General features: G+C 51.3%; 4 protein-coding genes across 10 annotated transcripts in view; 3 read left to right on the top strand and 1 right to left on the bottom strand.

Moving 5' to 3' along the window:
• Window positions 1–31: 31 nt before the first annotated feature.
• On the top strand, window positions 32–4,245 carry ikbip (IKBKB interacting protein). 2 transcript variants are annotated; one of them, XM_061668157.1, is made up of 4 exons: window positions 32–650; window positions 759–876; window positions 3,118–3,339; window positions 3,511–4,245. In XM_061668157.1, the coding sequence occupies exons 1-4, from the start codon at window positions 460–462 to the stop codon at window positions 4,093–4,095; spliced, it is 1,116 nt and encodes a 371-aa protein (XP_061524141.1). In that variant the 5' UTR covers window positions 32–459; the 3' UTR covers window positions 4,096–4,245. The 2 variants fall into 2 exon arrangements, with proteins under 2 accessions (XP_061524141.1, XP_061524140.1); XM_061668156.1 differs by lacking the exons at window positions 3,118–3,339; window positions 3,511–4,245 and adding an exon at window positions 1,435–2,638.
• Window positions 4,246–4,795: 550 nt separating this feature from the next.
• LOC133397220 (cytoskeleton-associated protein 4-like) lies at window positions 4,796–8,202 on the bottom strand. The gene is made up of 2 exons (XM_061667845.1): window positions 7,204–8,202; window positions 4,796–6,175 (listed from the first exon to the last, which is right to left on the bottom strand). Exons 1-2 carry the CDS (start codon window positions 7,540–7,542, stop codon window positions 5,066–5,068), a joined length of 1,449 nt encoding a protein of 482 aa, XP_061523829.1. The 5' UTR covers window positions 7,543–8,202; the 3' UTR covers window positions 4,796–5,065.
• A 334-nt stretch (window positions 8,203–8,536) lies between these two features.
• Window positions 8,537–21,260, top strand: bltp3b (bridge-like lipid transfer protein family member 3B). Of its 3 annotated transcripts, XM_061667841.1 has the most exons (24): window positions 8,537–8,901; window positions 10,905–11,067; window positions 11,152–11,190; window positions 11,273–11,364; window positions 11,442–11,631; window positions 11,769–11,909; window positions 12,136–12,303; window positions 12,379–12,559; window positions 12,638–12,721; window positions 12,896–13,051; window positions 13,380–13,492; window positions 13,555–13,696; window positions 13,790–13,983; window positions 14,116–14,814; window positions 15,308–15,894; window positions 16,652–16,735; window positions 16,960–17,108; window positions 17,238–17,386; window positions 17,459–17,609; window positions 18,167–18,202; window positions 19,772–20,034; window positions 20,207–20,309; window positions 20,382–20,464; window positions 20,531–21,260. In XM_061667841.1, exons 1-24 carry the CDS (start codon window positions 8,858–8,860, stop codon window positions 20,657–20,659), a joined length of 4,140 nt encoding a protein of 1,379 aa, XP_061523825.1. In that variant the 5' UTR covers window positions 8,537–8,857; the 3' UTR covers window positions 20,660–21,260. The 3 variants fall into 3 exon arrangements, with proteins under 3 accessions (XP_061523825.1, XP_061523827.1, XP_061523826.1); XM_061667843.1 differs by lacking the exon at window positions 16,652–16,735; XM_061667842.1 differs by lacking the exon at window positions 18,167–18,202.
• A 978-nt stretch (window positions 21,261–22,238) lies between these two features.
• anks1b (ankyrin repeat and sterile alpha motif domain containing 1B) overlaps window positions 22,239–25,027 on the top strand; it is a 53,396-nt gene continuing 50,607 nt past the window's right edge. For 3 of the 4 annotated variants that reach the window (XM_061667331.1, XM_061667330.1, XM_061667328.1), the window contains exon 1: window positions 22,240–22,469. In XM_061667331.1, coding sequence (XP_061523315.1) covers window positions 22,339–22,469 — 131 coding nt within the window. In that variant the 5' untranslated portion in view covers window positions 22,240–22,338. Of the gene's footprint in view, window positions 22,470–25,027 lie in introns of all 4 variants that reach the window. The other variant, XM_061667329.1, reaches the window with a different exon arrangement.

Below are 25,027 nucleotides of genomic sequence, written 5' to 3'. Positions count from 1 at the left end.
ACGTGGCTGCTTGCGGCGTTCAGATGTCCCCTACAAGCGTGGGACATTTGACTTTGAAGATTGTCCAACATTAAACATATTTCTTTTCGAAGCAACTTCTTCATTTAGTGCAGTCAATGCAACGAGTTGTCGACGGTAATTTACCTGCATTTATTAGCAATAATTAGAAGAGTTTTATTTTTCCACAGTCTTCCCTTTCATTTATATACTGGAATCTACGAGAGGTACGTGAACTATACAGCCCCCTTCAACCACAACCGGGTGAAAGGAAACGGGAGTAATCGGCATGCAAGGAGTGATTTTTTAAATGCCATTTTAACGACTTTATTAATATATTATGAACGTGTCGGGGACGCTAGTGTGTTACTTTAAAGTCAACTGGTGAGTTTTTCGACCTGCCTGTTGATTTTTTTTTTGTTTCTTCCTCCCCCCCGTGTTAAAAGTGTGCGTTGCTTAAAAATGCCCGCTGAGGTGAAGCAAAGGAAGAAAAAGCAAAGCGACGAAGTCGCCACAGATTCTGCAAACAAACGAGACGAAGACGCAAAAGTGAAGCGCGAACATGTCAGCACACTTGGAAGCACGTCGAGTTTATTGGACCTTAAATGCATCATGTGTGTCCTGTCGCTTTCCATGTGTGCAGCACTGAGCTGGTAAATTCAATTCACAGGCTCGAGTTCAATTCAAAATCATACAAAATTCCCATTTGTATGATTTTGATGTATTGAATTTTCCTCCCTTTGTTTGTTGATCGCTTGCAGGATGGTGCTGCAACAAAATGCGAGGTTCTCCCAAATGGAGGAAAAATTCACACTGTTGTATGGAAAGACCTCAAGTGTGTCTTTAATGGAGGAGCAAGTCGAGAGGGTTCGAAAAAAAGTAAGTTCTGGCCTTTCAAAATCTTGTCTTGTTCTCAAAAGTATTACAATGTTCAACTAGACATTATTACTATTATTATTGAGCGCCACTTTGAGGCTAAAAAAAGAAACAATACGAGGGATAAGGATAGGAAAAACACTTTTGGGGGGCAAAATTTGACCTTTCGTAATGGTAACAAAGTGGGCCATTCTGACGTGACATGGTTTGAGACCCTGAAGTTAGGGTACAAATGGCAGTGGTCCACCAGCTAAAAGTGGGGACCTCGACACAATGCTGTCTCATGATTGGTCAGATTTGCTTTGTTTGTTATCATTCAGTAAGGGTACCAAAATAACTTCTGGGCGCATTTTTGGGGGATGGCATTTTGTCATATTTCCATTACACTCGAAGTGTCCATTATCCACGCACCAATCAACAGAAGGCAGTATCTCTGGCTCCGCCCTTTAGGTACCCCTCGCCGATTGTCATTTCGGTACCCTCGCAACGAACAATTCTGTGGATTCCTGACTCGAGCTCTCCCTGAGAAACGGCCCCCCCTGTTTTGTGTTGCGGCTGCAGCTCGCCGCCTCCGAGGACGACCTCCGGGCGGCGCGCTCCGCCGTCTCCTCGGCGAACGGACTGCGTCGGGACGTAGCTGCGCTGCACCTTGCCATGGGGACGCTGCAAGGGGAGGACAGCTCGGCGTCGGGCGACCTGCAGGCGGTCAACGTGCGCTTCCTCGACGTGACGAAGACGTGGCAGGAGCGCCTCGCCGCCTCCGCCGCCGAGCTGGCCTCCCTCAAGGCCGAGTCCCGGGAAGCCCACGCCGGCGTCGCGGGGCGGGTGAACGAGGCCGAGCGGAGGGCCCGGTCGCTGGCGCGGAAACTGGAGGAGTTGGAGGACAGCACCGGGCGGAACGCCCGAGCCGTGGAGCGCGCCGAGGAGGACGACGCCCAGCGGGTGCAAGCGCAGCTGGACTGGAACACCCGGCAGATCCGCAAAACGGACGAGAACGTCAACAGGCTGGCGCGCCAGGAGGCGGAGCTTAGCGCTCAGCTGCGGGAGCACCTGCCGCGGGCGAAGGAGTGCGAGGAGCAGCTCCCCCGCGTGGAGGAGGCGCTGCGCTCCATCGTGAAGCTGGGCGCCGACCTTAGCGGAGCCGAGAGTCGCCTGGAGGAGGTCACGCTGCAGGTGTTCTCGGCCGAGGACAACATGCTCAAGACCCTCAACCTGGTCGTCGGCATGCGCCAGGAGATGGACGCCCTGCAGGCGCGGGGCGCCGTTCTTAAGATGAAGAGCGAGCTGGCGGTGGTGCGGGAGGCCGTGCACGAACTCACCAGGGTGCTCGGCGGGGGGCGGGCAAATGAGGAGGAGGAGGAGGAGGAGCCGGACGAAGAGTGGGAAGAGCCGGCCGGAGCTCCTCGAAATGACGTCGCGCGATGATGTCACTGCAGTGTCTCTCTTTTCATAGTTTTGGACTTATCTTCTGATTTCATAGGGAAAACATGAACAAGCTTCTTTTTTTTCAAAAAACTCTTTTATTCTGTGTTAACTTAAATTTTCCACCCATTTATTTGTCCTCGTTCGTGTGGTGGGAGAGCTGGACTGCTCGCCAGTCAATTTGATTGAGGATTTACCAATAAATCCAAAAATAAGTTGGATTGTGAGGTTTAGTTTTTTTTACACTTCAAACACAACGAAAATGGACAATTATTGCAGGAGTTGGGGGAATTACTGGCACTGTGTCGATGTTTATGAATTGCATCAAGAGCAAAAAGTCAAATGGAATAATAAAGTCTTTCAAAAGTGTAATATAATATAATATATATATATATATATATATATATATATAAATTAAAAACCTTAAATGGTCTCAAGTAAAAAAAAGAAAACAATAAAATAAAAGTACAACAAAGAGGGTCGTTTTATATATAGTAATTCAGATATTTAAAAATAAAAATGGTATTTTATTAAAAATAATTCTAAATAAATATAAATAAAATAAATATATTTTAGAAATTAAGTTGAAATATTTGGTAACATACCCTAGAAATAGCTTATCTGACAATACAGAAATGTTAAAGATTGAATTACACTGAATTCAATAATAGTTCGATGTAATCATTACAACTCAAAAGAAACATTTCATTTGAAGAACAAGTGTAACGAAATAAATAAGCTAAAACAAATCTACTTGATCTTGTTGGTGCTTCAGGCTAATATGCGAGCTACCTTTTGACCTGTTGTCGTTCTGCGTCGCAGTGCGAGAGCGCCCACCTGACGCTGGCCGACGTGGGCGCCGGACAGCGGGCCGCGCGGGCGCAGCTGGAGAGCCTGGCGCGGGACGTGGGCCAGCTGAAGGAGTGGGCTTCCGGCCTGAGCGACAAGCGGTCGGCGCTGCGGTCCGGCGTGGACGCGCTGGCCGGCGCCGTGGACCAGATTGAGACGCGCACCTCGGCCATCACGGTGGACTTTGCCAACAAGGTGCGTTTGATTTTGGTTTTGGCACCATCTACTTCCTGCCTAAGTCACTCTTAGGCAGGAAGTCACAGCCCACCAATAGCGAACAGTCACGAGTAATTGACACTCTAGCCTTTGGCGACATCTTGTGGCATCGGAGGGTCGATTCCCTGCTTTTCTACTCGGGCCCAACAGGTGGCGTCAGTGAGGACGGACGTGCGGCGTATGGACGGCCTGCGCTCGGAGCTGGAGGCCCTCCTGACGCAGGTGTCCGAGCTGGAGGAGCGGTCGTCCCGGGCCGAGCGCTCCGTGGCGGCCCGCGTCGGCGACGTGCTGGCCGGCAGCATCGAGCGCGTCTCCGGCCTCCGCGCGGCGTCCGAACGCAACGCGCAGGCCCTGCAGCGGCTGGGCCTCCGCCTCCACGAGCTGGACGCCGCCGACCGGAGCGTCTCCGAGCGGCTTCGGGAGCTGGAGGGCGGCCGGGCCCGCCTCATCCGCACGGTGAGCTTCGCCGGGGACCTCAAACCCAAAGTGGCCGCCATCAAGAGAGACTTCGGGGCCTTGGAGCCTCGCCTGGCCGACCTGACCTTCCGCCTAGGGAGCTTGGCGGAGGACCTCGGTAAGCGGGAGGAGGAGGTCGCGGAGCTCAGACGTACACTGGACAAGCTCACGTCGGTCGAACAACAGGACGTAAGTGTCGCCACCGGACGGGCTGCAGTTTTATCGGAATTTCAAGACACAGCAGCCGACGTGAGCGCACGACTTCACTCCAGAGAATAAAACAAATGACATCGACTTGTCTTTAGTCCTTGTTTTGTATGACAAACGTGCTATAGGTTCAGCTGCTCCAGGTTGTCCCTTAAAGTCTCCGTCTCCTTCTCCAAGCAGGCTCTTATTTTGCTCACCGTCAATCGAGTTCAGACAAACGTCCCCGAGGTCCAAACGCACAAAAATTCCTAGTTCGGGACTTGAAATGTGCCATGTTGCAGCATTTGTACCACTCTTAGCCAGCTAACGTTCTGGGAACTTTTAATGTTCTTGGTACTTTCCATTCTGGGAGCAAAAAGGACCCAGCAACCAAAAGTACTCATTATGTTTGTGGTCCCATCTTGCTAGCCTATATAGCACAGTCCATATGAACTTTTTAGTTTTTGATCTACACTACCTACTACGACACTGGATTTTAATGTCGGTCTTTACGGTGGTATTTGGAGAGCCAAGTATTTTTTTTAGGTGGTACTTGGTGTCAAAAGCAATTAAGCTATTAGGCTAACGATTTGATAATAATAAATTGAATTCCTAAATTTCTTGTAACTTTTATCCTTGATGCCTTCGCTTCGTCTCGACTGTCTCTGCAGCTGCAATTCCACATTAAAGTTCTCGGAACTTCTCCTTCTTGGTTCTTGTCGTTGTGGAACGAGAAGGTTATCGTTAACGTGATAATTTACGAGTTAACAGGAAAACGGGACGTTTAGTTCAACAAGTGTTTTTATTGTAAAACCCCCCAAAAAGTAAACAACTGAGTGCTCAACAAGGTGTTACTGCTTTTGACTTCAGAAAAAAAAGAAAAACATCTTTGGCGCAGGCAGGAAGTTTGGAAAAAAAAAAAAAAAAAGTAAATGAAACTAACAGTGCAGATTGAGTCTTGAAATCACAGCTACGCAGTTCAGCTCCTCCATCTGGTCTTGTCCTACCTGTGCAACTTCAAGTTACTACCAAAGAAAAGAGAGTTTTGTGGTTTGCGGTGCTGCTACTCTTGCGCCTGGCCGCCGGCCTCAGACAACGCCGCCAGCGTCTGGGCGGCCTCCTCCAACGCCGTCTCCATGGAGGCGATGGCTCGCCGGTGCTCCTCCAGCTCGGCGGCGTGCTCGGCGCCCGTCTCGGCCGCCAGCCTCTCCAACTCCTCCACCCGCTGGGCCATGATCGAGTCCGTGGCGGCCAGGGAGTCCTGCGCCTCCCCCACGGCCGCCACGTTGGCCCGCAGCTCCTCCAGGTGGTCGCTCACGGCCTCCAGCTCCTTCTCGGAGAAGGCCTTCCCAGCCAGAGCGCTCTCCTGGGCGTCGTACTGGGAGAGAAGCGACTCCACCTTGGCGGCTACGGAATCCCCGCTCTCCTCCGAGGCTTTGATTCGGGCTTCCATGTCGTCCGCTCTCTTCTGCGTCTGGGCGACGACCTCGTTCAGCTTCCTCTCCACGTCGCGGACGCCCTCGGCGGCCTGCTCCACGCCGCCCCGCAGGGTGCCGGTTTGGTCCCCGAGGGCCTGGACGTCCGTCTGGGCGGCGGACACGGACAGCTTGAGACTTCCCACCGTGTCCTGCACCACCGACCTGACAGACTCCACTTCCTGGGAAAGCGATGTCACTTCCTGGCTGCGCGTTCGCAGCTCCTCCCTCACCGAGTTGATCTGCTCCCGGATGGAATCGGCGGAGGAGTCGGCGTCCTGCTTGGCCGCCCTGATCTCGGCCACCACGTCCACGATGGCGGCCAGCTCCCGCTTGACCGCGGCGGGGTCTTCGATGCCGCCCAGCCGGGCCTTGAGGTCGGCCAGCTGGCTTCGGGCCTCGCCCTGGGCGTCCGTGAACTCGGCCACGCTGGCGCGCACCGAGCGGCTCACCTCCTCCAGACGCTGCTCCACCGTCGTCTCCAGAGAGGAGAAGTCGCGCTCTCGGGCTTCCTTCACCTCGCCGATGCCCTCGGAGAGCTCCCCGAGGAGGTCCTTCTGGAGCTTCTGGAGGGCCTCCTCCACCCGCCTGGTCTCCTCCTCGCCCCGCACCATCCGTGCCACGGCGCCCTTCAGCTCCACACGGGTAGCGGCCATTGATGACTCCACCGCGTCCACCGCGCCCTTCAGAGATGCCACCTGGTGTTGGACAGGAGCAAAATATTAAGGAGAGCAGCAGGAACTATTGTCTAATTTTCATTCCAGGGTAATGTATTGGGGCCTAGTATTTTCGAGGGGTCCGGGAACCTTCGGGGCCAGGTCTGTAGCACTGGACATACTGTATCTTCCAGGAAGTCCATAGACCGAGGGCTGAACGTTCCTGGAACTTTACATGGACTAAAGTCCATCTTGGTACTTGTTGTCCCAGAACTAAAAGGCTCCAATCCAATAACAGCAGACAAGGCCAAAGGTTCCTCGACCTTTCAAAAGAACTACCTATCCCCACAAACAGGGTCTTCTTTTGGCCCTCCAAACTAAATTTACACGATACGCTAGTTCCTCTGCTGGAAGTGCACTGTGTTTGAAAATAAAGTTCCAGGAATGGTTAGTTCCTGGTACTTCCGTTCCTGGACATCTCCAAAGTACTAGGGTCTTCTTGCATCCCTGATAAAATAGCCCGGAACTGAATTCAGTTCTTGTGGTTGGGGAAACTGTATCGCTGTACTTGGAGTTCCTGGAACTAAAAGTTTCCAGTCAGATTTGTTCGGCGCCGGCTGCAGACCCTACCCCAAAGGTCAAAGATCCTTTACGAAAAGACGAGGATCTTCGTCAAGTACCCCGAAACTAAATTTGGACAATAGTTTCTGTAGTCTGAACACACGACGGCCCTCTAAAAGTTCCGAGTTCTTAGGGTAAGTTCACCTGATCTATTACGATAATGAGGATCATGAAGACGGACGTAAACAATCATTCATAAACATAAACATAAAGAAAAGTAATTGGACAGGAAGCGATAATGGCAGGAAAGGGCTTCCTCAGAAATGTAATGCTCGTGTGGCTCCATGCAGAGAGTTGATTGACTTGCCATGCATGTACAGACGTCTGCATTCAGCCCCCCCCCCCCGCCGACCCGAAAGTACACAAAGTACAGTCGCTGTTCCCTCACTTTTGACGCCACAATGCACCAAACAGTCAAAGTTGTGTGCAGCGATGACATTTCAACGAACCTGTTGAACGACGCTCTCCATTTTGCCGCTGAGCTCGGCGCTCATTTGCGCGCTTTCCGCGTGTTTTGCGCTCGTGCGGCGGATCTCCTCGACCACCTTCTGCAAGTGGAAGGCGGCCAGGCCGGCGCCCGCGATCATGGCCGCGTAGAAGAGCACCGAGAGCAGGGTGCCCAAACAACTGCCGCTCTTCTTGGCGGGGGTGCGCGCGTGCCCCTGGGCGCCTGCGGAGCCGCTCACCCCGTTAATTTTCTGGGGCTTTTCCTCCTTCTGCACCGGCGCGGTAGCGGCCGGGACCTTCTCGCCGCCGGCGTTGCTCTTCTGTCGGTTCTTCGCCGTCATGATCGCTGAAGGTGGGCTGTGCGGAAAGAACGCGTGTTGACGTGCTGCTCCTTTTTGCAGTCGTGGATGGATGCGTGAATGTTTTTTTTTTTTTTTTTTTTTTTTTTAACTCTGTGCTGCAGCAGCGTATCAGAAAACGAGTCGTGTCTTTAGAGTGGCTTTTGGGACGTCCCATGTTGGACTACTGCAAGCGGAACTCGTGCGGAAAAAAGTGCCAAAAAGTACCAGGAAATATAAAATGCTCATTTTCGTCATTGACATTGAGGGTGATTATGCATTTATGTGTCGCATTCGACTTTAAAAGCATTATTCTTATAATCAAGGGGCGTGGTTTCGAAGCATGGCACTTCCCCTCATACGTGGCAAATGGCCTCCTGCCACATCCCATAATGCCAGCTCACAAGTTTCGAAGAAACAAAGCGCCCTTGTTTTACAAACTATGCCTAACTAATTATCACGTCTGTCTGTTTTGGGTTTGAGTTCAGAGACAAAAAAATAATCTTGTTTTTCCATTTAATGATGTGTAATCTGGAAAAACAATGCCGCAAAAAAAGCTCCTAAAAAAAGGAAAAGGTAACAAATAGCACAAAACGCTTGCAGTTCTACCTTTGTGGTCCACTAGAGGGCGCCAAATTAATGTCTACGTGTACTATAGACACTTAGTTTTTATTCAATCAAAGAGAGCTCCAATCCGTGGACTTTTATGGGAAACGCAGCCTTTATGGCGATAACATTTGTTAATACAACACACAAGTCTTAAATGAGCATTTGCAAAGACCTTGCTTGAGGTCTTTGCAAATGCTTGAGGCTTGAGGCGTACACTTAATGACGAGTCCCACTTGAGTGACAAATTCACAAACATTCCATGAGGGCATTCTTTTTTTTTTCTTCAAGTAAACTAGCTTTCGAGGGAGAACCGTATTGCATTTGGACCGAAATGGAACAGAAAAGGCACGATTCCTTCAAAGTGAATATTTCCGAGCGTCCCCTGAATGCACCACGACTGCACGCCCGGCCCCGGTGACAGCAGACGCCGCCCGCCGCCATCCAGGTGCTCACCTCGGAGAGAGCGTCTCTACGGGCCCGCCCTGTCTTCGGAGCTCCTACCTGGATGAGGAAGACTACCAGCACCGTGCTATGTTTTGTCTGCGAGGACCGCCAACTCAGGCCCCGAACCCCCTCCCCGGAAAAATGAAGCGGCCACACGGTCCAAAAATGAGGACGGCCGCATTTTGAGTCGCCCGTGTCGTGTCCACCCGAAGCCGGCCAGCGAAGCCGCCACCTAGGGGGCAAGGCTACCAGACTTCGCGGCGCCATGGCGGGGCTCATCAAGAAGCAAATCTTGAAGCATCTCTCCAGGTCAGCGAGGCACACTCACAACCGGGGCAAGGGGGCTCGGGTGGCGGATTCAGCCGTCATCCAGAAGCCGCTCGGGGGTCAACCACCTGCAAGGTCCGACGGGAAGACGCTGTTGTTCGTCACTGTGGCTACGGGCGGCGTACCGGCCCTCGCAGCCGCCGCGTGGCGACTGTCAAGTGGCCTTTTCCCCTCCACTGACCCGCTGAGCTCACGGAGCTAGCCGGGCTAAGCTAACACGCTAGCGGGGCTAATCCCGCCCTCGCCAGGCTCAACCGGTCGCCCTTCAGAGTCTGATTTATTCAAATTACAATCTCAGCCGTGCCTTCAACGTCACATACTCTCCTGAATATTATACTTTATATTATTGAATATCAACTATGGAGCCACACAAACGTGTTTCAACGTGTCATTCCATAACAGCGAGTATCTTTTGTTTTCACCCCATTAAACTTGCCATGTCATCTCCATTGCACCCCTTGATAACCATATTCCGCTTCAGAGGTTTTGTTTAAAATTCAAAATGTGTATAATTTGGTCATTCCATGTTTTATTTTTTTATTTTTTTTAAACTAGCTAGAAGGTGGCTGCATTATTTATTCCTTTCCAGGGTTTCCTCCAGGGACTCTTCAATGGCTGAGCTCCTGTGACGTCACCCATTGTTATTCCCACCATCCACCTGCTGGCAATTTTATCAGCCTCTTTTCTTCATTAATGCAAATCAGCCATTCAGAAGTTTGTCGAAGTCGGGTCGTCGTGGTTGCGGGTGTCGACTGGGGCGCAAACGTACGTGCGAGACTTCACCGAGGCAGCAGATGTGGCATCTGTAAAGCTGATGCTTACTAGAATTAGGTCTGCAGCTCACCGTTATTTTATGAATCCATTCATCCCACCACTATGACGGCATGAGTCACAGCTGGCTGTGGCTGCACTTGCGTTACTCTGTGCGAGTGTGAGAGCGATATTCGGCAGGACGTAGCTTTGTGCATCGTGCTAACCTTCACGCTATCTGCAGGTCTTAAACAATCCCTCGACCTTCACCGGCAGTGTTGGACACTCTGGCTTTAATGTAATGTAATATCATATAATATGGTTGAACAATCTTTTAAATCGTGTGACGACATCATGCCGGGAGATGCTGTTCTTCTCCAGTCCTGTAGGTGGCGGTAATGCACACTACAAAAACATTGTGCAATATTCTCATAAATTTTTTTTTTTTCTTGTGATATTTACTCATGAAATTACAATTACAATTTCTGTCTTTTTTTCAATATCTTGACTTTTATTCTCTTAAATACAAAAAATAAATACATCTTAAATCTGGTAAAAGTGGGAAAGAAATGTTCATGTAAAATTGTGAATTTCTCCCTCTGATTTTACTGGCTTATTTGCAAAATATTTTCTCAAAATATTACGGGCTTATTTTTATTTTCAAATTTTGACATTATATTTGAGCATATTCCGACTCTTATTCTTATATTGTGATATCTCGTGAAGTTGCAACGTGCAAGTGTTTGTGTGTGTGTTTGTTTTTGTTTGTTTGTTTGTTTTGTGTGTGTGTTTAGCCATTGTCCAGGTTGCCTCTGCTAAATAATTTATAGAACTGGAGAGGAATGTGATGCTGCTTGTAGAGGAGGAGGAGGTGCGGACCACAAAAAAAACAAAAAACTCTTGCACTGTTTTTAGTGCTTCACACTCTCTGGGCACTTTTTGTTTTCAAGATTTTTTTACTGCAGCTCTTGTCCAGTCAATACAAGCACTTTCTTATTTCGACATTCCCGCTTCATGACGGCGGGAAGCGCAGAGGACGTCATGGACGGACGCCCAGCTTGTGTGTTTTAAGTGTGTTTGCTCGAACCAAAGAGCAAACCTGCAGTGGGAACACAAACACACACAGGAGAAAAAAAAAAAAAAAAAGTTCCAAGTTCTGAGTTTTGACCATTTCTCGCGAAATGGAGTTTTCCAGACTTCAACGAAGCCTTAATCTCCCCTGTGCGCGCCGGCAGGTTCGCCAAGAACCTGTCGCCCGACAAGATCAACCTGAGCACGCTGAAGGGCGAGGGCCAGCTCACCAACCTGGAGCTGGACGAGGAGGTGCTCCAGAGCCTGCTGGATCTTCCCACCTGGCTGGCCATCAACCGCGTGTGCTGCAACAAGGCTGCCATTCGTGTGCGTAGTCGTACATTTTCAATTGCTATTCATCATTTACGGTTGTACATTAGGTGATTTTTCATTGGACTATCCCACCGACAGATCCCGTGGACCAAGTTGAAGACGCACCCAATTTCTCTGGTAAGCTCCGCACTGCTCAGTAGTCCTCAAAGCACCTTGAATGAGCAAATTCAGTGGTGCGGTTTTTGTTTTGGTCTTCCAGACACTGGATAAAGTGGAAATGGAAATGAGGACCTGCGATGAACCCCGCCCCCCCAACGGCCCCTCCCCCATAGCCACCGCGTCCGGCCAGAGGTGAGACCCCCTCAAAAATAAAAAAAGTTCCCGGCAAGAAAATCCTGGTTGACTCGTTCGTATTCCGGCGTTTCCAGCGAGTACGGCTTCGCGGAGAAGGTGGTGGAGGGCATGTCGCTGTCCATCAACTCCATCGTGATCCGCATCAGCGCCAAGGCCTTCAACGCGTCCTTCGAGCTCTCGCAGCTGCAGGTGTACAGCGTCAACACCAGCTGGTGCGTCAGCAACCTGCGCTTCACGCGCATACAGGACCCGCAACGGGGAGAGGTCCGCAAACGGCCGCATTTTCGCAAAAAAGCTTTTTTCCGCGTAGCTCCATCTGCTGGAGCCGCTGCGTCATTGCCACGCTATTCTCATAATATTACAAGATATTTATAGTCATATTTCGTTTGTGTGTGTTCCAGCTCCTGACGTTCAAGGAGATCAGCTGGCAGATGATCCGCATCGAGGCCGACGCCATCCAGAGCGCCGAGCACGACATGCTGAGCGCACCCATTCGCCTCATCACCAACCAGTCCAAAATTCGAGTCACGCTCAAGCGACGCGTAAGACGCGCACACACACACACACACACACGCCAGTCGCAGATACTACAGTTGAGAACGTGAGGATGGTGACCCCAAGTGGACAAAAATAATACCGACACCTCACTTGAACGTTATTGTTTAATATCTAATTAATCGATGGGATAATCGTTAGAATCATCTATAATCTATCCATTCATTTCAATTGATTCGATTTGAGTCGAGTCGGTCCTTCTGTCCGCTGCAGATGAAGGACTGCAACGTGGTGGCCTCCAAGCTGGTTCTGATCCTGGACGACCTTCTGTGGGTGCTGACCGACTCGCAGCTCAAAGCCATGGTGCAGTACGCCAAGTCGCTCAGCGAGGCCATGGAGAAGTCGGCGCAGCAGAGGAAGAGCTTGGCCACCGAGGAGCAGGTGAAGACCGCCCGCGCGAGCGCGTCCGCTTGACCTCCCGAGAAAAAATTCACTTCCCGCGTCTCGGCCGCGCAGGCGTCGTCCGGGCCGCCCTCGGCCCAGCAGGCGCGCACGCAGCAGACGTCGACGGCCGCCGAGCAGAGCGCCACCATGGCCAAGCTGTTCAGCGACTACGACGTGTGCGAGACCTCGCACCACCTGCAGATCACGCACCTGGACCTGCACATCTGCGACGACATCCACGGCGCCGACAAAGGTGGCGGAACATCGGACCCCCCTGCGCTTTGTTTTTTTTTCTCCCTTTCATAGAACTGCTTTTGGTCTTTCTGTGCAGCGATCAACAAGAGGATCTCCGGTGGAGCCATGCAGTTGTCCTTCAGCTCCATCACGCTGGACTACTACCCGTTCCACAGAGCAGGTGCGCAAGCAGTCTCACCAAATTTTGCCCTTTTCTTCTTATATTCCAGCTTTGTTCTCATAAAGTTGCAGCAAAACATTTTCATAATGTTACCACTTCATTCTTATTAAATTAGGATGCTGTTTTTTGTTATTCTCTTGCAAACTTCATGCTCATAAATGCTCCCTCTCCCAGGCGACAGCTGCAGCCACTGGATGCACTACAGCGAGGCCACCAAAACGCGAGAGGGCTGGGCGCGCGGCCTCCTGGACGAGTTCAAGTCCAACGTGGAGATGCTGAAGAACGTGGTGCGAGGGCAGCAGGGCGCGGCTCCGGCGCACAGCTCACCTGGTAAGCGCACCTTGATCACTGATACGCGTCAGTGTTATCACACGCAGACACGCAGTGGGTTTTCTGTCCCCAGTGTCCGTTAGGGACGATGTGTATTGGCCAATTGAGCTTAGGGAGGCAGATGGACCCCTGGTAGAATGGAGCCCACGTACGCAGGCTCCAGCCCAGTGCTGCTGGTGCCTCGAGTCAGGTACCGCGGTGTGTGTGCGTGCGTGCGTGCGCACGGTTCGGTGCGGTGGTGCACACCTTGCGTGAGGCTCGGCCGTCTCCCCTTCGTCGCTCTTTTCGGGGCGACGTTCTCATTTTTTGTGTCCTTGTTTCTCTGAAGGCAAGATCAACACGTCGTCCACCTCGTCCTTCAGCCCTCTGCCTGAGAGTCACAAGACGCAGCTCATGTCCAGCTCCGTGGTCCTCAGGGTGGCCGACTTCAGCATCTACCAGGTCGGCTTTTGGCCTAAACCGTGAGTCGTGGTTCCCGCTAACTTAAATTCTGCGGTTGGCAGGTGTCCACAGCGGACCAGCGTCGCTCCAGTCCCAAAACCATGATCTCCTGCAACAAGAAGTCCTTGTACCTTCCTCCAGAGATGCCGGCCATCCACGTCGAGTTCACCGAGTACTATTTCCCAGACGGAAAAGACTATCCCGGTAAGACCGAGCCAAAACAGCAGAGGTGTCGGAAATGGTGGCAAGCTTTCGCCGTCCACAATGACAGCCTTTGATTTCGCCGTGCTCCCGCAGTCCCGTGTCCCAATCTGTACGCGCAGCTGAACGCCCTGCAGCTGGTCCTGGATCCCCGCAGCCTGGTGTGGATCAACCTGTTCGCTCTGGACCTGCGGCAGAGTCTGGAGCAGTTCATGGAGATCTACAAGCTCAACGACTCGCAGAAGCCCGACGAGCACGTGGACATCAAGGTGGACGGCCTCATGCTGAAGGTAAGACACGGGAACGTGGAGTGGATAGACTTTTTAATTAATTGATTTTTTTGCCCCCTTTGCTTATAGAAAATATGTAATATGTATGCAGAATGGCTGGCGTGTTCACTAATCATCTTTCTCTCCTTCCAGCTGGTGATCCCGGCCGATCGGGACCCCTCGTGCCCGCCCGACCTTCCTCGCTCCGTCTCGGTGCAGACGTCCGAGATGGTGGCCACCAACACCCGGCACCCGGCCAACTGCACCCGCGCCCACCTGGAGGCCCTCCTGCACGCCTTCCAGGAGGAGCCCTTCTTCTCGCCCTCCTTCGTCTCCTTTCCTCGCTCCTCGTCCTCGCTGCCGCTCCTCCACCCCGTTTTCCACTCCCACGCCCACGAGCAGGACACTCGGCTGCACGACATCTACCGGGGCCTGGTGGTGCCCGCCATGAGGGCCGACGCCCTCAAAATGCCGGCCGCCGCTGACTTTTGGGCGCTGCACTTTGCACAATTTTGGGTGGACTACGAGGGAAAAGGGCGGCCGCAGCCCTTCGTGGACTCTTTCCCCCTCACCGCGTGGGCCTGCCAGCCCGCCAAGCTCCTCCAGCACCAGGAGATGCTGAGAGGAACGTCCCGGAGCTCCTCAGCAGAGTCCGCCGGGCGCCTGCAGAGGAAGCGGCTGCTGAAGGAGTTCTACAGCGCCGACAGCGCGCCCGCGCCGTCACACAATCCGTCGAACGGACTCCATAAACCGCAATCGTTAGACAGTTTGCCTTCTTCTCCTTCGACGTCTTCCAGCAAAGATGCTGATGTCCACGTGCTGGTGCATGTTCAAAAGCATCTAAGCGCTCAGGTATGCTTGCTTGACGCCTGTTCCGATATTAATTGGACCTCGTGATAGTTTACGAGGGCATCCGAAGTCTGGCCGTCGTGTGAAAAATTTGGGTGTAAAAAAAAAAAAAAAGGTGGCTATGTGACACCCACATCTCCCATGCCCCTGACAACAACAAGTACTACTACTAATAATAATAATATATTTATTCATTTTTATTTTATTTTATTTTTACATAGATGCTGATCGCTTCATTCTCCACTGAAGCAACACAGCAATCCATTTTCTTAACAAAACAAGCTTACTCAAATTTTCACTTGTTGTTCTCTCATAAACATCCGGACTTTCGATCTTGAGGCGACGAACGCCACACGGCTCCCGCGCAGCGTTCAAGACAGTTAATAGATTTGTTGTCAAGCTATTTTCAACTCTTTAAGTTTTTTAATAATGCGTAAAAATGACATGCATAGAACTTTGTCCACCCCTGGTGTAGACTGTTTTGGTGTTTTTCCAGGTGAGCCACCAGCAGTACGTGTTCCTGATGCGTCTGCAGCGCAGCATCAAGGCACTGCAGCAGACCTTGCAGCAGGACTTGGAGGAGATGGGAGGGCTGCGCAAGGCTCCGGCTCAGCGCCCCGCCGACCACCGGCCCTTCACCGTCTGCCTGGGCCTCCTGCTCAAGAGCGCCGAGGTCTCCCTCCTCCTCAAGCCCGTCGCTCAGCCGGAAGGCTCCGGATCTCCTCTCGGTTCTGAGCTGTCCCCTTCGGAAAGCAGAGGAACCATGGAGCCGGGCGCAGAGAGAGAAGGTAAAGGGAGCTCCAGCGTGGATCAAATGTTGTGTGGAGACGTCGCCGACGCAAAAGCGCCACGGGGGCCCGACCCGCTCGTGCCCACCGCCGCTGTGGCGTCAAATCCCAAACCCTCACTGGAGGAGAGGACTCCTTCTGCTAAGAATGCTGGGAGGTGGAATTCCGATGAAGGTGAGGAGATGGTGGCCGAGGTTTTCGCCGGCGAGGACGAAAGCGGGTTGCAAAAAGCGGCAGGTGAGCCGCTTTGTGAGGACAAAGCTGCGGCCGCCAAGACGCCCCAGTTCACATCCAGGTATTTGTCATCTTCGAAGAAAACAATTCTTCCGCTTCTCTTCACACAATTCCATGAACATCTAACAGACTTCAATAAATCATACAAAATGTTGGTGCCAAGGTTGTAATAGTTTTGAGATTTTTCCATAATTTTCTTTTTTTCCCCCAGCATTATCTGTATTATTTCCGTGGAAAGTGGTGCAAATATGAAAAGAAAACACTTTCAAAACTTGTTTGGTATGAGAAGAAATAAAGCCATTCAGTTAGTTGTAATGAGTTTTACCTTGCATTTGTTAGTTTCTACAAGGTTTTTTTTTTTTTTTTTTTTTTTTCCCCCAAATGCTTAATTTTAGTTTACTTTTTATTAGTTGGAGATGTTTGAGGTAGGGCTGGCTGACTCCAAAATGAAGCGCATTACAGCAATCCAGCCGAGATAAGATGCAAAGACTGCTATTCAAAATCGCAAGGCTTGTTTTTATTTTAGTTAGCCAAAGTGTATGTTTTTTTTTTTAAATTGTAGTTTAGTTTACGAGACTAACCCTTGGTTCCTGTTTCATGTCTCTGGTCTGACTTAAGTGTTTACATCCATGAACACCCGCAATGTGTTTCAGTATGGATGTTCTCTCTTTCTTCACCTCGCTATCATCGCTTTGCATTTCGTCCTCTCGTCGACAACATTTCTCAAATTCCTTTTTTGGCCTTTTCGCTTTTGACTCTTGCAAGGTGTGTGTGTGTGTGTGTGTGTGTGTGTGTGTGTGTGTTCTCTCTCTACCAAGGAAAGGAAGTTTGTCTGTCGTTTCCGATCTCCTCAGCTCCTCATCTACCAGCAGATCCACCTCTCTTTATTCCATGTCCAACATGTAAGGCCCCAATGGATCTGCCACTATCTAGCCGTGCTAATTAACATTTGTGTGTTAGTGTGTGTATTTGTGCTTGTATTCGCATGTTTGCATGCTTCTCGTCTCTGCGCGAAACATAAATTGGCTGCATTTGCTGTCTCCGTGTGACTTGCCATGCACGAACACTCGTCGTCCTACGTGAAGGCGTGCGTCCGACAACTGTTTTGTGTGTTTGTGTGTCGCAGCGGGCGTCTGATGCGCGACCGCTCGCAGTCCACTTTCTCGGTGTCCTACAAGACCATGAAGAAGAGTCCGTCGCTGCAGTCGCTGGACAACGTATCCATTGACAGCTACCTGCTGGAGGACGGCGACGCCTACAGCCTGCTGGAAAGAGGTGCACACACGATAATTAATATCCTACAGGAAAATGAATGTAGTTCCTATTTCCAGTCTCACCCACCGGGGGGCGGCCTTGTACAGCACCAAAGAACCAATGTCTGCTCGTCGTGTTACCTTTACACAGATGACATGTCCATCTCAGGATTCAAGGCCACCAACGAGAGCTCGGCGGAGGCCGCCGCCGCCGCGCCCGGCCCGGAGCAGGAAGGAGGCGTGTCCCCCGACACCGTCAGCGCCGCGTCGCAGAGCATCGACGAACCCTCCAAGGACATCGTAAGACTTCCGACAGGTTTGCCTGACGACGTATGTGCGTGTGAGGTCCGGTAATGAGTATGCGTCGTCCAGGTGTCGGTGCTGGTGCTGAAGGTCCACTCGGTGTGCGTGGGCGTGGAGGCGGTGGGCGAGAGCACCGCCGTGGCCCTGGAGGTGGACAAAGTCACGCCCGTGCAGCTGGGCAACATCAGCCTGCGGCAGTACCTCAGCAGCCGCAGCCTGGGTGAGCCCGCCCACCCGCCCGCCCGCAATTTTGACACCGACTTAATTTTTTCTCTATTATTAAAGGCACAGTGTATCATTTGGCCAGCCACAGCCCCTAAACACACTCACACAGTGATTCTTTTTTTGTCTAACTACGCCAGCGACTTACAGTGACACACAGAACAATTAATTATTCTTCCACTCGATGGCACAATTAACAAGTGTATACTCTTTTTGACATTCATTCATACAACAAGATAATAGAAGTGTTTTACCAAAACGGGCCAAGATTTGACTCATTTTTTTGAGAGTAAATCATTGAGACACGATCATTATTTCAGTATACCGTGGTGCCTCGAGTTGAATTTGTTAAGACTTTGAAAGAATTGTTCACCATCTGCTGGTTCTTCTCAAGCAAAATATCGGCCAAACGACTGCTCGTGTCTCAAGACGCAGCATTTATGTTTGGCGGTGTGCCTCGAGGTGTTTTAAATGTAAAATACAGTATGTTCCTCGGCTCAGTGAAGGTTGGAAAACACTGCACTAACACACGCCTCGGTCGTATTTACCCTGCAGGAATGGTGCGTTCAATGCCGGCTCAGAGCAGCCAAGGTAACGTTTGTGTTCACGAGCCCCCTCTAACTTCGTGCGCATGCTCATGTGTGTTTATGTGTGTGCGTGGCACTTCTCTTCCAGTCGCCTCTGCTTCAGCCACACGGGCGGAGGTCATGCGCGTGAAATGGCGTCATGTTCCGTATCCTCCATTGAGCGCTTTTCTTTTCTTTCTTCCTTTCGTGCGTTTGACGTTAATTGACGCAGCGCTCCCAATTATGCGCAACATTAAGCGTGCAACCTTAAGACAAATGTGCGTGCCAGTGGAATTAAGTGCAGTTCCCGAATCTTCCTCCTCTTCCTCGCTGCCTGACTGACTCAGCCTCCCTCTCACATCACCACCGCCACCAACCCCACCCGCGCGCTTTCCTCCACCCTCATCTCGCCACTGCAGCAGCAGACTTTGCAGTTTCACTCCACTGATTCCTGCCGATGAGAGAGAGCCTCTCGCTGCTTCCAGCTATCTCGCTCCACACGAACCCTCCCTTCTTTTGGACCTGCTGTTGCTGTGTTATTAACCCTGACATCACATGATGACTTCTCTCTTTTTCTCAGTCCCGCACGTATTTGACGATGCCTTTTACCCAGAAAAGTCACGCTTTTACGCACCTACCGCAATCAGATCGTTGGATTAGTGAGACATAAATCGCACAATGGTTGCGGTAGCTGTGACTGTCAGGTGTTAAACTTCACAGCCTGGTTCCTGTAATGAGTTCAATTCCACACAGGTATCGTCCTGCGGTTGTGAAATTGCCGGAAAGCAGAGTTCCCCCTATTTGCCAGCCGTTTCGGAGCGGTTTGACTGATCTTTCAAGAACCACAGAATATTATGTTCTGTGACAATATAAGAACCGAACCTTCCAAAAGAATGAGTCGACTCTCCTCTTGCACCAGGTGCCTAAACCTGTCCGACCTTAAACGCGTGAGCATTTCTCTCCCTCGAAATTGTTGAGACAAGCTGAAATTCACCTTCTAATCTTTATCTTCTGCTGAAAAACCTGTGCTGATCTCAAATCCAAAGCGATGCAACGTCGCCACCTACAGGGAACTGTTAGTCAGTCCAGCGGTTTATAAACCTGCATTTCACAGACAAGCTGGGCGAGACCCTCTTCCTTGCCTACCTGTTGAAAAACATACTTGACGAATAAATACGTCGGTGGCAGTTAACGGTCGGATTCCAGTCGACGAATACAACGGCTGTGAATGAGTTAAGTTTGCTCCACTTTCTTCTGCTGCTCGTCTTCCCGCGCGAAGGTCATGTTCCGTTCATACGTCGCCAAAGCTCTTCTTCCGACTTTGCAGCGCTTTTTGTCGCTTTGTGGCGTCTCCTTGACAAAAAAACTCCGCCAGTGTCGCCTCTAATCTCTGGTTCAAAGCAATAATTACACACCTCCGCTTCCACAAAGCCCGAGGGATTCCGCAAAATCCTGCCATTCTTTTTCTTCCAGTAAATCCTCTTTTTCCTATCAGTGTCTGTAAAATAATAACGTTGCTGTTCATTAAATACGTCCAACACCGACTCACAACAGATTTAGATAACCATTTGTCGCCTGCGTCTTCTCCTCACAGGCGGGGGCGAGGTGCGCTCACCGGCCACGGGGGCCCCCCGCCGCCGCCCGGAGCTGCTCGCCCGGCTGGAGAGCGGGCCGCACGCCGCCGCCCGCTCGCCGCTGGCCGAGCGTAACGGCTTCCTGCAGCTGCATCTGCACGGCTACCGGGCCGGCCTGCTCGTGTCCACGCTGCGCAACCTGGCCCACTTCCTGGAGGAAGACGCGACGCCGCGGGTGCTGCCCATGGAGATCAGCGTACGGGACACGCACATATACTTGAAGGTGAGTTGTGGGGGAAAACGTTGCCCAAATGCAAACTTAAAGGGGAAAATGAGTCGGACCCTCGTGAAAACAATCGCACGTAAAAGGCAGACCGACAGATAAAAACAAAAGATATTTGTTTGAAGTGCAAGTTAGCTTATCTTAGCTTACTTCCACGTTTCCTTTCCCGCAGGACGACGGGCAACGCGAAACCCCGTCCGACTCTGAGCCCATCACGCTGCACGTGGACAGCCTGGTCGTCCACCGACGGGACGACGGCGCCTTCTCCGTCGGAGGTCAGACGCCCGCGCGTGACGCTGACACAACCCGCGGTTACATAACCCCGCTTGCGTTTCCTCCCCCCGCAGCGGACGCCCAGGCGAAACGCTCGTCGTCGACGGACGGCGCCTCGAGTCCCGTCGCCGAGGCCGCCCCCTCGACCCACGAACAAGTGAGTGAGCTCGGTGGATGCGGGCGTTTTCCCGATGCGCACGTTACACAACGAGCTGTCCCGCAGATGCTGATGGAGGAGAACGAATGCCTGAAAGTGGAGCTGTCCCGGGCCAAAATGGCGCTGGCCGAGGTTCAGATGGAGAGGGACTCGCTGCTGCACCAAATCAACAGCCTCAAGGTCAACACCAGCTAGCCGCTCGCCACGTGGACGTTTTCTTTCCTAACGTCATGATTCCTCCATGAAGCAATGCAGAGACTCAAGAAAACACGTTTTTTTTTTTTTTTTTTTTAACACAAATGAAGTGTGCGTGTGTTGTGATGTGGACTTAAAACGGTCGAATCAAATCTTCGTGAATGTTACTGAGGAATGTCGCCAGGAAAAGATCAATTTTGCACATCATGCTCTTATTTGTGTGTGTGTTTTTTTTTGTCATTTTAGAATGTGGGAGCTCTTTTGTACACAGGTCAGAGCGGTTCCACAGTGTTGAATGTGCGCACATCTGTGAGAACTAGCATTTCATTCCCCAGATGGGTTTTTATGGGTTGGGCCGCTTCCCACCTATTTTTCTAGGACAAAATGTACAGCGCGTACGCGCAGCGTCGCTTCAATGCTCTTTGTGCGTCTTTCTGCGCTTCATTGAAATGTACAAAAGGCAGGATTATTATCACGTCATAATTTGTCTGTCGAAGCTGCTGACATGCTGATTAAAAAAAAAAAAAAAGAGCGAGAACTAATGTGAAAAAAATTACCTTTTTTTTGTTTTAGCCTTTTATTTTGTAATTTTTTTTAAATAATAAAAAAAAAATACAATGGAGAATTATTTTCATTTTTGTTTGTGATTTTCTTTTTTAAAAAAGAAATCCTTCTCCATTCAAGTAAGGAACGTGGGACTGCGCATGTGCCGGTTTTCCTCCCATTGATGAGCGTAAAGTGGATGCAGCTGGCACTATATGACTGTTCAGTATTTTAGTTTTATTTTGAAGAGTCGAACAAAGGCTTCGCATCCTCCTCCTTGTCTTCCACGCCCAGACTGTGCGTCAAGCATACGCGTGAAGAGCAGGAAGTCACTGATTCGGCTTTCAAAATAATAGTCTGTAGAAAGCAAGGAAAACAGCAATTTCACCATTTGATACCTAAATATATTCGCAAAAAAACTTGCATATTGATGAATAATTCAGTGTTGTTTTTTTTAGTGGTGTGCTCGTTATGTTAACGAGCAAAGTAATTACAGTTCATCGGTGGAGACTAAGGCAATATAATATCATAATAGAGCAAAAGTTATTGAAATGGATTGAACACCTCATATAAAAGGCAGTTTTAGACAAAATATGTTAGTCTTACTGTTTTATTTTATTGTTAATTAACGTGTATAAGATAACACATCCGGTTATCGTTTTATTGTGAAAGCGTCAAGCGGAACCTTAGCGTGACCTTCGCGTGGGCTTGACAGCTGTCTGCACTCAGGGGGCACCGGCCAGTGCGGAAGGTTCGGCGGAGAGCGAGAGAAGGAGGACCGGGCAGGGGAGTCTCTTCCCGGGCTGGGCACTCACGCTTGCACCTCCGGCCGGTCGTCAGCTGGATAGGAGTGGCTTCAGACTGGAGGCTCGCTCGGGGGAAGGGAAAAGATTGTGCGTCTTCCACAGTGGGTTCCCCGGAGGACGAGGCACCGGAGCTCCGAGTCTGGATGAGCGGGGACTCCCGTGCACGGCGGGGGGGAGGGTGGGGTGAGGGACGCGCTCTGCAGCATCCGAGCGGGAGCACCAGCGGCATGCCTCCACGGTGACGCCAGCGTAACCGGAGGAGCGAAAGGGCCTTGATTTCATGGGAGATTGTGGTCCTGGCTGGCCCGGCGTCGTCGCGCAGCACTCGGGATGGGGAGGGAGCAGGAGCTGCTGGAGGCCGCCCGCACCGGGAACGTGGCCGTGGTGGAGAAGCTGCTGAGCGGCAAGAGGGGCGTGCTGGGCTCGGGCTCCGCTTCCATTCCGCTGCCCAACCTGCTGAGGTAAGAAGTTGGATTCTTGCCTTTTGCGTCCAAGAGAGCTTCATGTGTTTGCAAATGGTCCTGTCAAACAATAGTAAACAAAAAGGCACTTACTTTGATGTCCTGTGGAGAACGAGTGGCCTCCTCCCACCCCTGCAGCAGCTCCTCAGGTGATTAGGGAGATCAAAGCGGAGCGGGAAGGGGTGGGGGGGGGGGCCCTCGGGCACAGGGTCACCCCCCTCATCTCGGGGCCACGGTCCACTTCCAGGAGCCCTTTGAACCTTCGTTTCGCCGTCAGACAAACTGCTCGATAGATACTAATCATCATGTCAATAGGTGGCGGTTGCCGTCTTTACGCTTACAAAAGGTTTTACGACTGTGACGGTTTGAACCAGGAGCAGGCTGCGATGGTGCCTTGAGGTCCGTGTTTACTCAAAACATCTGGTCTTGTATCTCAAATCATCTTTCTCCATTGAAATGAATGGGAAGGCCGTTAATCCGTTCCAGCCCTCTGAAACCCAAAAGTCCGAGTCTGCGAAATAGCACTCGATGCGAATGGACGTTAGAACTCGAGCTCGACCCATATGGATTTTTGGAGGCCGACGCTTCTAACAAGAAAAATATGAATTACAGACAACATTTGACTGTATTACAATACTTTGTCTTTTAGTATATGTTGAACGTTACAACAGATCCATTGGGGCCCAACATATAAAACAGATTCATTATTTCGAGCGTTTTACTGTTCGCACGCTGGGGAATGGCCGCGGCGCTTTCCCACCCGGAGGCCTCCCCCTCTGCCCAGCGGCATTCCTGAGTCGTGAGGTTCCTTCTCGTCAGCGCGCGGGAAGCGGACGAGGAGAAGAGGATGACTGGCGTGTGCGGGGAAATTGAGACGCGGGCGATGTCACGGCTCATTTCCTCGCATGGGTGGCATCTACTTGTTGCTCGTTTGGCTCATCAGCTGCTGTAGGATTCAAACGTGTAAACGTTGTTCGACTCGGCCTGGGCTCAGAAACGCCCGCTTTGTTGCTTTTCTTGTTTGTTTTTTCTCTTTTTTGTTGTTCTTGTTGGCGAAGTGCATATAGAGCTCAACGAGCTAAAGCCAATAACAGGAAGACGTATTTCAGGTCTGTGTGTGTGTGTGTGTGTGTGTGTGTGTGCGTGCGCGCGCGCGTCGTCGTGCAATCTACAGGCCGGCGACCCCGCGCGACGTCACGCATTCCGCGCGGCCCTCCCGACGGACGGCGCCGCTTGACGAGCGCGAGGCGAGCGGGCGAAGCGCGAGGGAATTCCTCCCGAGCCGACCGGACTGGAGTCTCGTTGATTTCAAATCTTCAAGGAACAAGTCTGGAACCGCAGACGACGGGTTTACGATTTTGCGTACGGCAGAGACGCCTCGGTGATTGATTGATCGATTGCACGAGCGCGTTTCCCGGCAGGCTGAGGCTTTGCCGCCGTTAAACGTGCAGTTTCGCGCCAACCAGCTCGGGCAACGCACACGAAATACGGGCGGGATTCATCTTTTCTGAAAAAGACGCATCAAATATTCATCTGCTGCGGAACTGCTCAATGAAAAATGGACCATTAATCATCGTCGCGCTCGCTGAGAGTCGAGAATTTGCGCTGACGTTAGTGTAATGATCGGCTAAAACCACAAGACGGGTATGATAAATTGATTTTGGGGTCACGATTAAGCTTTTGATGTCACTGAGGTTCTGTTGCGACTTTCTTTGCGAATGCACTTCAGGGGCAGATTAAGTCAGGCCGAGCAAGTTGGCTGCCTAAACGGGCTGCTGTACAAATCCAAACGGTGCATTTTGGACTGACTTTTGTCTGTTGTCATTTGGGAAGACGAATGGCTCGGCTGGACTTGTTTTGTTGTGTTCACGGTGCTTTTATCAGCACTGCTGCCCGTCTGTCATGCAGATGCTCGTCTTTTCAAGTATTTTCCCGTCTCCCCCGACGGGGAGACGCTGACTTAGCGTTCTCGAGCCCCTCGCGGGCTTCGGCCTGCGCGCACTTGGCGGCTTTTTTGCGTGGCTCCCGTTTCTCGTGTGTCCTTCCGGCGTCCTACCTTTCTTCTTTTTCTCCCTTTCGCCGTCGCTCGGGTTTTGTTCGGGAGCCCTCCACGCTTGTTATCTGACAAGGAGAAAACCAATTACTTTCTGAGAGCCGCCATTTTACTGATTTTCTGCCGGCCCTCCCCTGCTTCTTCTACTGACTGCGCACCGTTTATTTTCCCATCCGGCAAAACGTTCCCTCCCTCGACGAGGCCCGAAAGGGTTGATTAATGGACTGATTGGGACGGTTCATGTCAGACAGTTCTGAAATCAAAGTTTCAGAACCACTGACTTCAGGCCCGACTCGTTTGCAGCTGCTTAAACGGGCTGCTAAGACGTACAGCAAAATATTTATCTGCTGCTTCACTGCTAAGTGAAAAATGTACCGTGTATTACCGCCCCCCCCCCCCCCCCCCCCCAGCCCCCCTCATTTTGTGACTGCCGGGAGTCGAGCATCCCCGCTTATGATTTCGTGAATTAACGCATTCGCTGCCATTGACGGCTTTAGAAGTCAAA

Source organism: Phycodurus eques, chromosome 22 (assembly GCF_024500275.1).
Source record: "Phycodurus eques isolate BA_2022a chromosome 22, UOR_Pequ_1.1, whole genome shotgun sequence".
NCBI lineage: Eukaryota > Metazoa > Chordata > Actinopteri > Syngnathiformes > Syngnathidae > Phycodurus > Phycodurus eques.
This window is presented reverse-complemented; position numbering and strand designations above follow the sequence as displayed.